We start from the raw sequence: 15,582 nt of genomic DNA on the forward strand, positions 1-15,582 counted from the left end.
TTAATGCTTATACTGATGGTTATTAATTTTTCCTCCATCCCCTTAGAATTGCTCTTTTGTGCCATTGGAAAGCAGGATTAATATAGCAGTTTATGCCGTGTGCTTGTATGAGAAAAGGAGATTAACGAGAAGGCTGTTCAGTAATCTGTTCCTCCTGTGAATTATTTCTATCACTCTGTTTGATATTGAACACATGTGAATTATAGAATTGCTTCTTCATAGAGTTGAGCTATTCTTTTCTTTATTACATGTTCATACATGTTTCCTTCTCTTAATTATTAAACTTTAGAACAAGACACACATAGGCTTAATTCAGACATCATGCCAAAGTTAGTTGAGATAGGTGAACTGTGGTTTGCTGTAGTATCTAAATTGACAGACTATGGTTTGTAATTAGCTGACAAGCCAAAATCAGGAATACTGGTTTGCAAAACATGGCTATATACAATATCCACATTCATAAAGCATAGTTACTATTGTGGCCACTGCAGGCTGTACACCTGGAAACTGGAGAGCTGAGCAGAAAGAAAATTAAAACAGAAAAGCAGCTATAAATCACAAATTGCCTGAACATTGGAAACTTAACTATGATTGCATTCTAAACTATGCTTAGTGCAAACCATGGTTTGGCATGATAACCAAGTTGAATCACTAATGTTCACATTATAAACAACACTGGATTTATGCTATTTTAGTTCTGGTCTGAGAATACTTAGCATAGCAAATGTTTTATTTGGTTCACCATCTTTATCGTAGAATCTATAGCAAGGCTGTCAGTGAACTAAACATTTTAACTAATATTCAGCGCAATCCTGATGGCTGCTGAGGCAGAGATGCTACTGTTCCATTCCCTAAAGGAAACCTGCATAGGCCAAGGACTGGGCAAGTGCCCCGGCAGCGGGGCTTCAGGGGCCGTGGATGCACTGGCGTCCTCACCAACAGTGCTGTTGAGGCCAGAGGATGTCACAGGGCATGACAGTGCAGCTGTGACAGATGGGAGGGAACCAACCAATGGCAGGGTGGCAGCCATGGGGATCCAGCCCTGGGGACATGCAAGCAGAGGAGTGGTGAGAGGCAGACCCATGCACTGCTGGAACACACCTCACCCCCTTAAAGGCACAGTTCCTTGCCACACAGAAGCAGCAGTACAAAAAAAGGGGGAAGGGGACCATACCACTGCACACACCAGGACTAATCCCAAGCAGGCGTACCCAGAAGTAGGCCCCATGTGGAGTGACAGGGCAACCCCCAGGAAAGTGGCATGGAGAGAGCAAAAGGAACTGGAGCAGGCCACAGGTGCCTGGTGGATACTGGGGTGGGGGTGCCTCCTATCACCATGGCCACTGTGCTCTAGGCGAATGCCTCCAATGCCATCCGTGGAATGGGGTGTGTTTGTAGGGGCAGGGTTGCCATCCTCCAGGTGGTGGCTGGAGATGTCCCGCTATTACAACGGATCTCCAGGCGATAGAGATCAGTTCCCCTGGAGAAAATGGCCAGTTTGGCAAATTGGACTCTATGGCACTGAAGTCCCTCCCCTCTCTAATCCCCACCCTCTTCAGACACCACTCCCCAAATCTCCAGATATTTCCCAACCCAGACCTGGCAACCCTATCCCATGTTTACCCTGCCATCCATAAGGACAATGCACTTGTATAGCTTTGGTACAGGAAGAGATAGGAAGAGAACCAAGGCATATGTTTGATCACTTGCAGCCCAATCTTATCTATAATGGAACTTACTCCCTAGGACTGTGCCCTGAGGAGCACTCCCTAAAAATCGCTGTGCAACAAAAAAAAAACCATTTGGTTCCTGAACACTTTATGGTAGTGTATTTCTGAAGCACTCAGAAATAACCTGTACATTCAGCTGCCTGTTTTGAATCTTCTTTGGTAGTATGTCCAGTCCTCATTTCGCGCTCCCAAAAATATAGTTGAAAGAAGGGCCTATATTTTTATCCCATCTTTCCTCCCAGTAGCTCAGGGTGACATGTGGTTCTCCTTTTCCCCTTTTTATCCTTTCAAAAGGTAATTGTGGTGATTCTGTTCCAGGTACGTGGCTGTGAGAATGGAACCAAACAGGCAGACTTCATTACTCGATCACAGCCTTACTATCCAATGCATTATGTATGGGTCTGTCCTGTGTTCCATCAACCGGAAGTGTGTTGGGAGTTGTGTTCAAAATTAATTCCCAGATCAGCGGGAGCCCAGTTTAGATGACTGTGCCGGGGGGGGGGGACTTAAGCCCCCTCTCCCCATGTGCAGAGATCCCAATCTGAACTGGGCCCCTGAACACCCAGGAATTTTCAGCACCGAGCTGCCACCACACATCTGGCTGGACAACAGGACCCCAGGTGGAGCAATAGTTGGGCCTTCGTGAGACAAGGGCTGTTACAGCGATGTATTAAGATATTGTCGAAGGCTTTCACGGTCAGAGTTCATTGGTTCTTGTAGGTTATCCGGGCTGTGTGACCGTGGTCTTGGAAAATACCAAGACCACGGTCACACAGCCCGGATAACCTACAAGATGTACAAGATGTATTAAGAGTTTGGAAATGTTATAAAAAATACTGTTCCAATTACTTTTTAGATGTGTCTAGGCAAATGTACTATATTATCATAATGTGTTGTGAGAACGTATTTGATTTGCCTGTTTTACTAGATCAAATGTTTGGAAAAGATCCTTTCAGTTTTCTTAGTGCTAAAGTTCTGTTACAGCACAGCCTGTTCGCACTTTCTATGTATTTCCACTGATGTATTAAGAGTTTGAAAACGTTATAAAAAATACTGTTCGCACTTTGTTTGGCCCCTTTAGCTGTGAAGATGTCTTCCAACCATTTTTTAGCCGTGGCATCCAAAAACCCTTTTAAAGCGATTTTTTTTATAACATTTCCAAACTCTTGATACATCGCTGGGAATACTTAGTGCGGTAACAGCCAGACTGTGGAGAGGTAACCGTGTTAGTTTTCCGCAAGCAAAATAACAAAGAATAACAAAGAGACAAGACGAAAGGCCAGAGCTGGGAGTTGTGGTTGACGAACGTTTCTGCCTCAGAACATCTGGTAGTCTTACAGGTGCCACAGGACTCTCCACTACTAAAAAAGAAGAGGGGTAATTGCATCTTGATGTTAGCCTTGTTTCTTTCACTGCTATGTTTTATGATCGTTAAAGCCACCACCCACCCACCCAGCGCGGCCACTCCAAAGTCTAGGGTTGTTTTGCATCACTCGGGTTCAGCAGCAGAGCCTTCCTTCCCACTCTTGATGAGAAAAGGGCGCTACTTTGAGACAGCAGGGTAGACTTCCCCTGACTATGGAAGATCCACTGATTTAGCAATTTGCAATAATCTCTTTTCCTTTCTGTAAAATGTATTGAAATGTATTAGGATAGCCAGGGATTCGCTTGTTGCTGGGCAGAATATCTGTGTCTTTGTGCTAAGGAATTGGGGCAAGAGTCAGGGAGGGTTACAGTAAACCATCACAAGAACTGGGTGGAACTGTTACTTTACTGCCGCCTCCATGTCCGTAGTGCTATCAGCTTTGCCCTGAATGTTGATGGGTTGTCATATCTTGAATTTGGATCAATATCCCTTCCTCAGTACAATCGGGGCTCAGAGATTTTTACTCGGTAGAGTGCTCTGGGTAGCAGCTGCTCCGAATAAATAACGGTTTCCTTGCAAACAACGGTCTTGGGTCTCCTTCTCCTCATTTTACCACATCAACTAGCTCCGGCCGTGGGTGTGGAAGGGCACACCTTCCCCCACAGGCGAAGAGGGGTCCACAGAGGCGCAGGCCAGGAGGAGGAGGAGGAGGAGGTCCGCGAGGAAGACCGCCTCCTTGCCGGGCTGACGTCGGGTTCCCTCCCCTGCCGGCCTCGCTCCGCCTCTTCCCCCGGACGACCTCAGGGAGACGGCCGCCGCAGCCACGCGCTCCAGGCCGGACAACCGCCGCGACGTAAGTGGCGTCCCCCGTTCCCCACCTCTGCTGGGGGGAGGGGGGGAGGGAGAACGCGCGCGGGGAGGGGAACAAGAGAGGGCCAAACGAGGAAGGAAAGCGAGCGAGCGAGCGGCGGGGCAGAGGGGACGCCCGGAAGCGGCCCAGACGGGTTGTGCAGCGAGGGTCTGGGAGAGCCCCTTTTAGAAATAAGGTGGGTTTTTTTTTTTTTAATGGTTTGTTTTTATGATTAAGGGGATACAGAAGGGAAAAGAAGGGAAGGGTAAAAAACCGTTTGATGTACAAAAACAATACAGCAGATTCAATGGGGGGGGGAAACCGAGTCGAATACAAGGCCGTATGACAAGCATGAATATTAATCAAGTAAAATGAAATATATCTAAAGATGTATTGTCGAATGCTTTCACGAAGGCTTTCACGGTCAGAGTTTATTGGTTCTTGTGGGTTATCCGGGCTGTGTAACCGAGGTCTTGGTATTTTCTTTCCAAAGGAAAGAAAATACCCTCGGTTACATAGTCCGGATAACCCACAAGAACCAATCTAAAGATGTAATTGTAAAAATATAAAAATCAATCCGATTATCTACCTATCACATAATAAAAGTGTGATAAGGTTAATAACAATCTGGGTGCGGGAATGGGCCTCCCTCCGCCGCTGCCGCGTGGGGGCTCCTCTGGTCCCTTTCCGTGCCTCCTGCCACGTGGGCGAGCCGGGCTTGGTCGGCCGGCGGGCCAGTCCGCCGCGGAGGCGGCGCCGAAGCGGCCGGGATTGGCTGCCCCGAGGCGGGGGGGGGGGTTGAACAAAAGGCTCTCCGGGAGGGCGGGGCCGGGGCTCTGCTCCGCCTCCCCTTTCCAGCCAAAGGTTCTGCAACGCGTCTCTTTCTTCCTCCTCCTCCTCCTCCCGCCCCTCCCATCAACCTGACTTTTAGCCTCTTACAGAAATAAGTGTCTCCCAATTCTGAGATTTACCCGTGGCAGAATCTCCAGCCCTACCCCACGTGGCACAGTCGTCCAGTAGAAGAGAGTCCAGTTCCCAGCCGCCGCCCACGAGCTTTATAGATGGGGCAGAGGTTCGGGGGTGGGTGGGTGGGAGGAAAACTCCGCGCAGCATTTGTTTGCGTGCGAATAAAGACAACGGGTCAGGGCTGCAGTTTTCTTTTCGTGTTGATTTATCATATTTCATTTGCTAGGGAAAGTGGAGGGCAGCAGGAAAAGAGGAAGACCCAACAAGAGATGGGCTGACTCAATCAAGGGAGCCACGGCCTTCAATTTGCAAGATCTGAGCAAGGCTGTCAAAGATAGGACATTCTGGAGGACTTTCATTCATAGGGTCGCCATGAGTCGGAAGCGACTTGACAGCACTTAACACACACACACACACACACACACATTTGGAAAGTCGCCCTTTAAAAGTAGACTTTCCATGGCCTTGATAAGGAAAGCGTTAAGAGTTTTAAGGCTAGAAATTTAAGGGCTTCTCGAAGTGGCAGGGCTCATCCCATGAGGAAAGCAAGAGAGGAATAGTGTTACAGTTGCTTCATTTTGGTGAGGGGTTTTTTCCCCCTTTTGGTTGGTGGTTTAATAGCTCTGACTTATAGCTTGTTTCTGAAAAATCAATGTAGAAAAATCTGTTATTAAGCGGGTGTTTTAGTGGTGATGAAACTGTTTCCTTGCACAGTAGGAGCCTGGGGAACACAAGCACTAGAATGAAAAAGTAAAATCCTGAGATGGTGGAATAGACTGCAGGTGGGGATTGCTATTTTTGCATGCATTTCCATTTAAAAAACTCCCTGCCTGTAAAACTGCACATCAGGAAGACATATTCTAGCCCAGAGCGCTTCCTGCCCTTCTGGTTTTATACTTGCAGTGAGCCTTTTATGTAGGGGAACCGTAACAAAATACGATCCCCTGTCTGTTGTAAAGTGGTTCCATCTATTCTGTTACCTCCTCATCTCATTTTGCCACATGTGTAGGCCAGGCCAGTCACACTGATGATCAGGAAATACCTAGTACATTCTTATATATGTTTGTGTGGTTGGATCCTGGCCTGCTTTAAAATCCTGAGTTTTGGATTGGTGTCCTTGGTTTGGTGAGTTAGCTTCTGTGGTGATGGTCTGCAATATAGGAATGATTACAGTGCTGCCCTATTTTGCTGTCTGTCTCCATAGTTTTCTCTCTGCATCTCTCTTGCAGTATTAATAATGGCTTCCAACACTGAACGCACCTTCATTGCCGTCAAGCCTGATGGAGTCCAGCGGGGATTAGTAGGAGAAATCATCAAGCGCTTTGAACAGAAGGGCTTCCGATTGGTGGCTATGAAATTTATGCATGTAAGTTTCATCCTTGCTTTGAAGAGCAGCATGTGGACAAGCTGCTCTGTATCATTGTGGGGGGACATGCTAGTGGGTTAATGTTACAAGTTCAACCATAGGGCTGCCATTTGTCATTACTAGTTGAAAGATTTCAGTGGATAGAAGGGATTCCTTCCTGTGTAATGTGACTTTCACCCCTCCCCTCTCACTCTGCAACCCCAAATGCCACCTGAAATGTAGCTCCTGGGGAACAGAGGACCCTCCTTCCAAGAACAATTTGGGGGAGTTGGTAAAAAACAACCCTATCTGCTGCAGATACCCTCTGTAGGATTCAAGCGAACACACATAAAATATGTGAGATAAAGGGTAGAAACAGCAGCAGCAGCTTGAGATAAAATGCAGAAAGCTAAATGCGCACGCATAAGACTAAAGTCCAGTGTATAATGTGAGGGGGATGTGATGGTGGTAGAGTGGACTGCACCACTTAAGACTGCAGGTGGAGGGTCATGGAGCATCATGTTTTGGACTGCTCTCCTATCTTGGAAAACTCTGTGCATACCACAGCAAGCAAAGAGAAGGGGTAAAATCTTTGTCCCTCCTGTTACAGTTCTTCACTGACTTGGAAGAAAGGTTCCCAGCAGGAATTCTGCACCTGCAGTCTGAAATGGTGCAAGTTCATTCTGTCATGGGGCCCTAGCACCTAATTTTGCTGCATTTTCCAGCCCTTAGTTAAATAAATAAATTTTGCAGCTATTTAGGGTGGAAAAAGACAAAAATGCACCCCAATTGTTTTTGTCCTGTTGTTTAAAAATGTGGCCTAGTCGCACATGCATAAATTTTGTCTTCAGACTGCTCAATCTGGCAGGGTTCCATTTCTGGCAGTATAGCAGGTTGTATTAAAACAACCATGTAACACAGCACAAATAAGCTTGTATGACTTTGATTAAAGTTATACTGATTAAGGTAATCTGTTATGTAAAGGTAAAGGTCCCCTGTGCAAGCACTGGGTCATTCGTGACCCATGGGGTGATGTCACATCCCAACGTTTCCAAGGGAGACTTTGTTTGCGGGGTGGTTTGCCAGTGCCTTCCCCAGTCATCTTCCCTTTGCCCCCAGCAAGCTGGGTACTCATTTCACCAACCTCGGAATGATGGAAGACTGAGTCGACTTTGAGCCGGCTACCTTACAACCAACTTCCGTCGGGATCGAACTCAGGTCGTGAGCAGAGCTTTTGATTGCAGTGCTGCAGCTTACCACTCTGCGCCACGGGGCTCCTAATCTGTTATGTACTGACAGCATTACTGTGAAAGGGAAATACTGCTAATAGATAATGTTGAAACTGCTTTGTAAACTAATTTCTGAGTGAGGCAATGTGTGTTCTACTGTTTCCTTTTGATACTGTTTCAGTGGTGCTGGGCGGGGATTAAAATAGGACCTACTTAGCGATGGATTTCTCTGGTGCAGAATAGAAGAGTTAATCTTTTGCTGGTGCCCTGTAATATTTTTCATGATTTATCTTTCACATCTCTCTAAAGGCTTCTGAAGACCTTCTCAAACAGCATTACATTGACCTGAAAGATAGGCCATTCTACCCAGGTTTGGTTAAATATATGAATTCTGGACCTGTAGTAGCCATGGTAAGTACTGTTACTTGAATTTAGCCACTTACACCATAAATCTTTCTAGACCTGATGTTTCAGCTGTTCATGGGAAGGAGAGTGGAGGGACCTGAGTCAGAAGAGGCTGGTAATAATTTTTTGGTTCTCTTCTGTAATGCAGATATATTTATCCCTTTCCTGTGTGCCATAACAGCCCTTTCTCTTGTATCAGAGCAGAGAGAATGAGTGTTGGAGATTTCTGGATAGCTGTTTTCTCTGGTTTGCAAGGCAGATGGATAGCCCTTGCTCTGCTTTTTGCTGGACTTGATAATCATTTGAGCTGTAATCTTAAAGATCATACACTGGGCCTAGAGCTACTTACATCTTGGGGGACTGTATCGAATTTTGGCTAGGAACTATTTTAAATGCTGCGATTAAAGGAGTAGAATTTTTGTGGGGAAAGGGAATAAGTACCGTATATACTCGCGTATAAGCCGAGTTTTTCAGCCCCAAAAATGGGCTGAAAAAGCCGGCCTCGGCTTATACGCGGGTCAATACGAGGGGAAGGAGGGAGGGGGGAAACTTACCGCCGTCGCCGCCACCGGGCCCGTGCCGCTTCCTGCCGCCGGGAGCAGCCTGGGGCAGCCTCCTGCAACCGCAGGAAGGCTGCCCCGGCCCCCGCCGCCATTTTTCCCGGGTGGGAGGGGCCTTGGGCAGCCTCCTGCAGCCGCAGGATGGCTGCCCAAGGCCCCCGCCGCCATTTTTCCTGGGCGGGAGGGGCCTTGGGCAGCCTCCTGCAGCCGCAGGATGGCTGCCCCGGCCCTTCCCACCCCCCGCCGCCATTTTTCCCGGGTGGGAGGGGCCTGGGGCAGCCTCCTGCAGCCGCAGGAAGGCTGCTCCGGGTCCCCCTGGGCCTCGCCGCCGCTTCCTCCCGCCGGGAGCGGCCTGGGGCAGCCTCCTGCAGCCGCAGGAAGGCTGCCCAGGCCCCCCCGGGCCACGCCGCCGCCGGACCCTCGCCGCTGGAGAGCCCTGTCAGGTAAGCCTGTGGGGGGGGGAGGGGTTATAAGCCGACCCTCGGCTTATACGCGGGTGCCTAATTTTTCCCATTTTTGGGGAGAAATTAGGCACCTCGGCTTATACGCGGGTCGGCTTATACATGGGTATATACGGTATTTGTACCTTGACAGACAGGTATATTTCATTGCTCGTTAACTGTCATGGTAGAAATCTATCTTTAATGTCTGTTTAATTCATATTCAGTTTTACTGTTTCACTGTTGGAATGTTTTAGCTATTTGAGGACTTTCCGTGCTTAGAAAAAGGAAAAGGCAGTGTGAGTTCCATGCTATTTAAAACAAAATGGACCACCTGTATAAACGCGCAGTGTTTTGGAAGATTAAAACCAAGGGATATCATTGAGACTGTTTTAGAAACCTTGGTCTCTAAATAACTCAATGAAAGATAAATATCTAGTTAGTGTTTCCATTGTTTGTAATTAATTCTGCAGTTTTCACTATTAAACCCGTAAGAGGAGTCATTGGTGCCTCAGCTGGTTTAAAATGTAGATCTTTATGCTCTTGAGAGTCTGTGGCATCCTTTGATTCATTTTAATGAGATGTTTTCAAGGCTTAGATTTTTATTTAGTAAGAGGAGCCCTTCTAATTTTACTGAGAACATCTAATTACTTTCCAGTTTCTAGGCACCCATGTAGGCTTGATAACATTCAGAACAGCGGTAAAGGAGTCCAGTTTCCAAAGCTGCAGTCTGTTCACTTGCAGTTTTTCTATCCCTTGTACTCATTACTCCAGGAAGAGACCACAGAGCATATGTGGAAGGGGGGTTCATATGTGGTAGGAATTCATGTTTGTCACTTTTGGAGGTACTCCATGATATACTGGCTGCTTTAAATAATGAAACAACTGCTTAATATGTTTTGAGGTTGTTGTTTTTAAAGAATGTATTTGGTCTTTAGGTCCCCAACCCCTTCCCTCTGTTAAATTACAAGGGTGAGCCACATATATTAAACAACTGTATTGCTGTAGGTTTGGGAAGGCCTCAATGTTGTCAAGACTGGCAGAGTAATGTTGGGGGAAACTAACCCTGCAGATTCGAAGCCTGGCACTATCCGTGGTGACTTCTGCATTCAAGTGGGCAGGTTGGTACAAGAACATCTGTTGAAGTGTTCAGAAGGTTTGCAGGTTGCTGTTCTTGAAAGTACTAAATTTTAAGCCCTTTAGAAGAAAATGTGCAGAATATAAATTTTATGATAGAAAACTGGGATATTTGGGGTTCTACATACATAAAGCAGAACATAATTCTTTTGTATTACAGGATGGGTTATCTTGCTTGTTCAATGTTGCTCTAGTCAAAGTGGTTGTAGAGCATTGATGACAACTGTTAAAAAAAAATCAAACCCTGAAAAAATTAAGTGCAATACTACAGTTACTGTTGAGCAGAGCCACTGGGTTAATTAATAGAATGTGACAGTATGGGTTTAAGCGTGGATTGAATCTTGTGGGATATTGGCATGTGTGTAAAGTGCCATCAAGTCACAGCTGACTCATAGCGACCCCATGGGGTTTTGAAGGCAAGAGACTAACAGAGGTGGTTTGCCATTGCCTGCCTCTGCATGGTGACCCTGGATTTCCTTGGTGCTCTCCCATCCAAATACTTACCAGGGCCAACTCTGCTTAGCTTTTGAGATCAGGCTAGCCTGGGCCATCCAGGTCAGGGCTGTGGGATGTTTAGGCTTAGAGAAACTTAAATTCATAGTTGTGTAAGCTTCAGTTCTAGATTTGTACCTTAAATAAGTTATGAATTCTTTTCAAGCCTCAATTTGATCCTTGTTTTTTGAAGGAACATCATTCATGGCAGTGACTCTGTGGAGAGTGCTCAGAAAGAGATTAACCTGTGGTTCAAGCCTGGAGAACTTGTGAGCTTCAAATCTTGTGCTCATGACTGGATTTATGAATAAGACTTTCAATGAATTGTGCCTTTTTCTAACAAAGCATCTCATTCCACTCAAGTATTTGACCTGGGACAATTATCAGTTATCTTTCATTATTGGCACTAACAAATAAACTATCATGAACTACTGTGCTTTTCTTTATTTTAAGGAATCAAAGGTAATATATAAACAAGCATCCACTGCTGTACAGCTTTTAGGATTGTAAACTTTAAAATCTCGGTGCAGCTTTTGGCATCTTGGTCAATGAGTTATGCTGCCAAATTACAAGGAGGATTTTATCCTCATCAGGTACAGATGTGTAATGATAGTAATCCAGCTTTGAGGATCCTGAAGGAATGGGACACTTTCAACTGAGAAATGATCCAGCATACTCTTTCAACAGGGAATATCCCCGATCACAGCAATATACTATAGTCAAAATGACCTACACACTCCAAGCTCATGGTTAGCAGTAGTGTGAAAGATCCAAGCTTTAAAGATGCGTTAATGTAGATTTCAAGTGGGCATTGTACATCGGTCTTGATGGAGGAGGGAAGAAGCTGGTATGCCTGCATAGTTATGCTACTGAAGAATTAGTTGTATTCAGTTCCACAAACAGAGGCTGAGAGTCCTAATCTAGGATTAGGGTTTCAGTTGACTAATCTACCATTGAAAAGTCACATTCCTAATATTTATGGGAGAGGTTGTATAATTTATAAACTGTATCATACGCTGTTACATGTCTTGCTTGAGAATTTGACAGTTCTTTCCAAGCTGCTTTAGCTGGGGGTGACTGGCTCCCTAAACACATGACTTAAATGTATATATCTGGCAACTACAGTATTCTCAGCACTGGTATTATAAAAGCAGAACAGGTCTGACTCATCCATACTGACTACTAACACCAGGGGCCCTAACTTTTTAGTTCCTGTGGGCACCTTTGGAATTCTGACAAAGGGTGATGGGCACAATCACAAAACGTCAGGGAACATGGTTATATATAATTAATAGGAGCTATTCAATATTTCAGGCAGAAGTTCTGTTTAACAAGATTCCTTTTAATTCCTTGCTCCCCTTTACAGAACTTTTCTCTGTCCCTCTTCGGACTTTGTATTCCAGTCCTCTGCATTGTGTTATTAAGCATTAACCAATGTACTGAAAATGCCTCAGTGTATTGAAAGGAAGCACAGCCAAGGGCTTTCCATCTTGTTCCTTCGCTAGTGATTGTGAGGCAGTGTTCTTTGAATCTTGCTACTGGCTAAAAAAGTCCAGGAGAAAGACAGGTGAAAGGAACAATTGAACAGCACAGGCTCTAAATTCATTGCCCTGAAGCAATTTTACAGCATTTATGTTATTTTCATTTATAGTCTACCTTTTTTGCTGGGACTCAAGGCAGCTTTCAAATATGATAGACAATTCAGTCAATCAGCAAGCAGATTTCAAAATATGACAGCATTTAACTCTGACAGCAATTCCTAGTAAAACCACATAGTACAGTAGGGCTGGGTTGAGGCACTGGAAAAAAGCACATTCCCAATAGATGCTATTTCCCCAGCTGATCCATTACACACTATAACTTTACTTCCTCCACAAGACTGTCCTCTAGAACAATGTTTTGCACATTTTGGAAAACCACTGAAATATGGGGGCCACCATAGAGAATGCTGAAGAACAGGAAGTTGCCCATTTTACTTGATGGCATGATGGCACCTTTAGAAGCCTTTGCTCTGAAGAGAAAAAGAAGAGTTGGTTTTTATATGCCGGCTTTCTCTACCACTTAAGGGAGACTCAAACCAGCTTACAATCACCTTCCCTTCCCCTCCCCACAACAGATACCCTGTGAGGTAGGTGAGGCTGAGAGAGCTCTAATAGAGCTGTGACCAGCCCAAGGTCACCCAGCTGGCTTCATGTGGAGGAGTTGGGAAACAAATCCAGTTCACCAGATTAGCCTCCGCTGCTCATGTGGAGGAGTGGGGAATCAAACCCGGTTCTCCAGATCAGACTCCACTGCTCCAAACCACTGCTCTTAACCACTACACTACGCTGGTAGGGCTGTTACAGTGGACTATGGCAGAAAAGGCGGTCCTGCAGGGTCCAAGGCCATAAAGGGGTTTGTAGGTGACAGATCCTTGAGTTGTCCAGCACCTGATTGGTAACCAATGGTGTGTCTGCAGGGTGGGAGTGGTATGCAGATTTCACTTAGCACCCAACAGTAGCTGGGCCACGCTCAACCTTCAAGGAATACAGGGTGGCACAGATGGGTACTTCCTGTTTATCTTTTAAAGAATAGTGCAAATCCTGTGGAGGTTTATTCACTAGTCATATCAAACTCAGAAGTATGCCTTAGAGGATTAGGATTGCAAGAGACTGACATACTTACAAACCTTCAAGGGAGCTTGACTTTGTCCAGATAAGGACCAGGCAACCACAGTTGATGCTTCATTGTCCAACACTAACAGAGCTACAATTTATCAAATAGACTGAAGTACAAAAATGAAAGCTTCATTCAGTTATTTCCAATGGTTTCAATATGCTTTGAGACAAAGATCTTGCTGAGGCAGATGTACGTATTCTACCCCAACCGTTTTGCAGCTCCTGTACACTACCCCCACCAATGCAAGTGAAACATTACCAAAAACGCACCTCCCTGAACTGCATTCCCGAAGACAGACAAAAGTCAATCCATCTGTTTTTACTTTAACATTTTTTATTTTGTGTAAAAAAGGGCAAATTTAGTGAATTATTTTCATCTTGTACACAAAGTTATAATTTTAATGCTTTTTCACATCCATGCTTGAAAATCTGCAGTCTGGTAAAAATGAAAGTAACATTAATTTCTTCAAAAGCATTTTTCACTGAGTTATGTACATTTCATTAGAGGTTTTAAAACGCTCCCATTTGACCACGCATGTTACCAAGAAAATAAAAGATTGAATTTATACAGATATTGATCTATATATCAAATACATACAGAAATGATGTAAAAACCCTATTCAGTTTTTTTTAAAACTTCTGCCTGGATAAAGTTTTCCCAGGGCAAAAGGTGTTTTTTCTTTCTTTCTTTTTTTATAAATGGCTGAGACTGTACTTAAATATGAAAATTAAAAAGAAACAAATTTCAATTTAATCACAGTTTTAATCCCTTTCCAATAAAGGATTGTTACCAAATATATTAGCACCATAATACAAATATGGATGGGAGAGGGTGTTCACATCACATAAAAATGACAACAATAAAAACAAACACACACTGAAACCCGTGTTAGTATCAATAGAACAAGAAACTGATAACTGCTTTTGCTTTACTCCGATTCAGTTAGGAAATTTAAAAAGAAACTTTAAAAGGGTCAGCTAAGATTCTGAGCGGTGAAAAGAAGGAGCACTTGCAATACAATTTACCTTGTCTGCAGTGCCCTCTTCCATAGAAAATCCTGCCACGTGCCAACTATTGAAATTTGCTAACCCTTAGCATCAGTACAGGCCTCAAACCCCAGACCAACACCCCCACCCCACCCCAACACTATCCCAATTTGTTTGCGTAAATCAGTTCATAGTAAAAAATAAAAGAATGTTCTTAGAGCTACATTATACCAAAATGCATGCATACCAAAAACAATTAAAGCTGCACAAAGAAAAGTTTACTATTTCCCAGTCATCTGCTGTGTTATGAGGCCATGAGTAAATGTTGCACAGAATCAAGAATGAAGTTTAAAAAAATAACAGAAAATATTCCCTATTCAACTAATCTGGAACGGAATCAGTTAAGATAGTTGCATGGCATTTAAATCAAAAGTTTAAAAATAGGTGAGATTCCAAGATTTAAATTTCTACTATATGCACATCTCTCTTAAGATGTGAAATCCTGTCCACGGAAAGAAATTGGGGGTTGGGGGAGATCGGCAGTGTCACCAATATGATATAATACACACTATACTCACCTCCCACTACTGGGACCATCTTCCTTTAAATATGCAAAGCTACCTCCAGAAACCTGAGGACTAGCAACAGTGCACTAAACAAAGGTAGCATCCCACAGCATGATCCAAGGTCTGACCTGCTCCAGCAGGCTATTTTGAATGTTTCAGGTTCACTTTCTAGGCTGACGTGGTAGGGATTGAGGCTGGCTATGGATTTTCCAGCAGCTGCCATATTCAGAGGTAGAAGTAGGGTTGCCACCTGTTTTCCTGAAAAAGGTTATGTGCCTTAAAAGAACCACTTAACTGGCAGAAACTCAACAGGCGACGCTTCCAAGTGTAAATGTGCAGTGATACATCTGCTAAATTTCTGTCTACTGTGTAGCTACTGAAAAGATACAAAACATGCAAGGAAAACAGGTGGCAACTCCAGCTGGGTGTATTGGTTCAAGTTCAGATTTTACGTCCATACAAGAATCCGTATATACACAAATTCAAGCTTACACTGTAGTTTTCTTTTCCTCATGACAAAGGACGCTATGACTGTTCTACAAGTGCAGCAGAATGTAGTGGTGGAATCATGAGGTGACTGAATGCAGGTGGGAGGAATCACATTTTTAAAGTTCCCTCATGTAAAAACTCCCGGGGGGGGGGGCGGGGGGGAGAACCCCTAGCACATCAGGGAGAAAGGTTCTATCCTAGGCTTTTCCCATGCTGTGCTAGTTTTGCATTTACAGGAAACTATGAATGTAGAGGGACTTTTAAAAATGTATGCACTTCCCTGCAGGGGTACAATCTATTCTACCACCTCATTCTGCTGCACAGGTAGTCCAGGTCTACTACAGGCCTTGTTCTGGATCTCTT

General features: G+C 44.6%; 1 protein-coding gene across 1 annotated transcript; it reads left to right on the forward strand.

Moving 5' to 3' along the window:
• The first annotated feature begins 6,145 nt into the window (after positions 1–6,145).
• On the forward strand, positions 6,146–10,911 carry LOC130491892 (nucleoside diphosphate kinase). Its single transcript, XM_056865649.1, has 4 exons — positions 6,146–6,278; positions 7,796–7,897; positions 9,900–10,012; positions 10,714–10,911. The coding sequence occupies exons 1-4, from the start codon at positions 6,150–6,152 to the stop codon at positions 10,829–10,831; spliced, it is 462 nt and encodes a 153-aa protein (XP_056721627.1). The 5' UTR covers positions 6,146–6,149; the 3' UTR covers positions 10,832–10,911.
• Positions 10,912–15,582: the final 4,671 nt, after the last annotated feature.

The sequence above is a fragment of the Euleptes europaea genome, chromosome 1 (assembly GCF_029931775.1).
Source record: "Euleptes europaea isolate rEulEur1 chromosome 1, rEulEur1.hap1, whole genome shotgun sequence".
In the NCBI taxonomy this organism is placed as follows: domain Eukaryota; kingdom Metazoa; phylum Chordata; class Lepidosauria; order Squamata; family Sphaerodactylidae; genus Euleptes; species Euleptes europaea.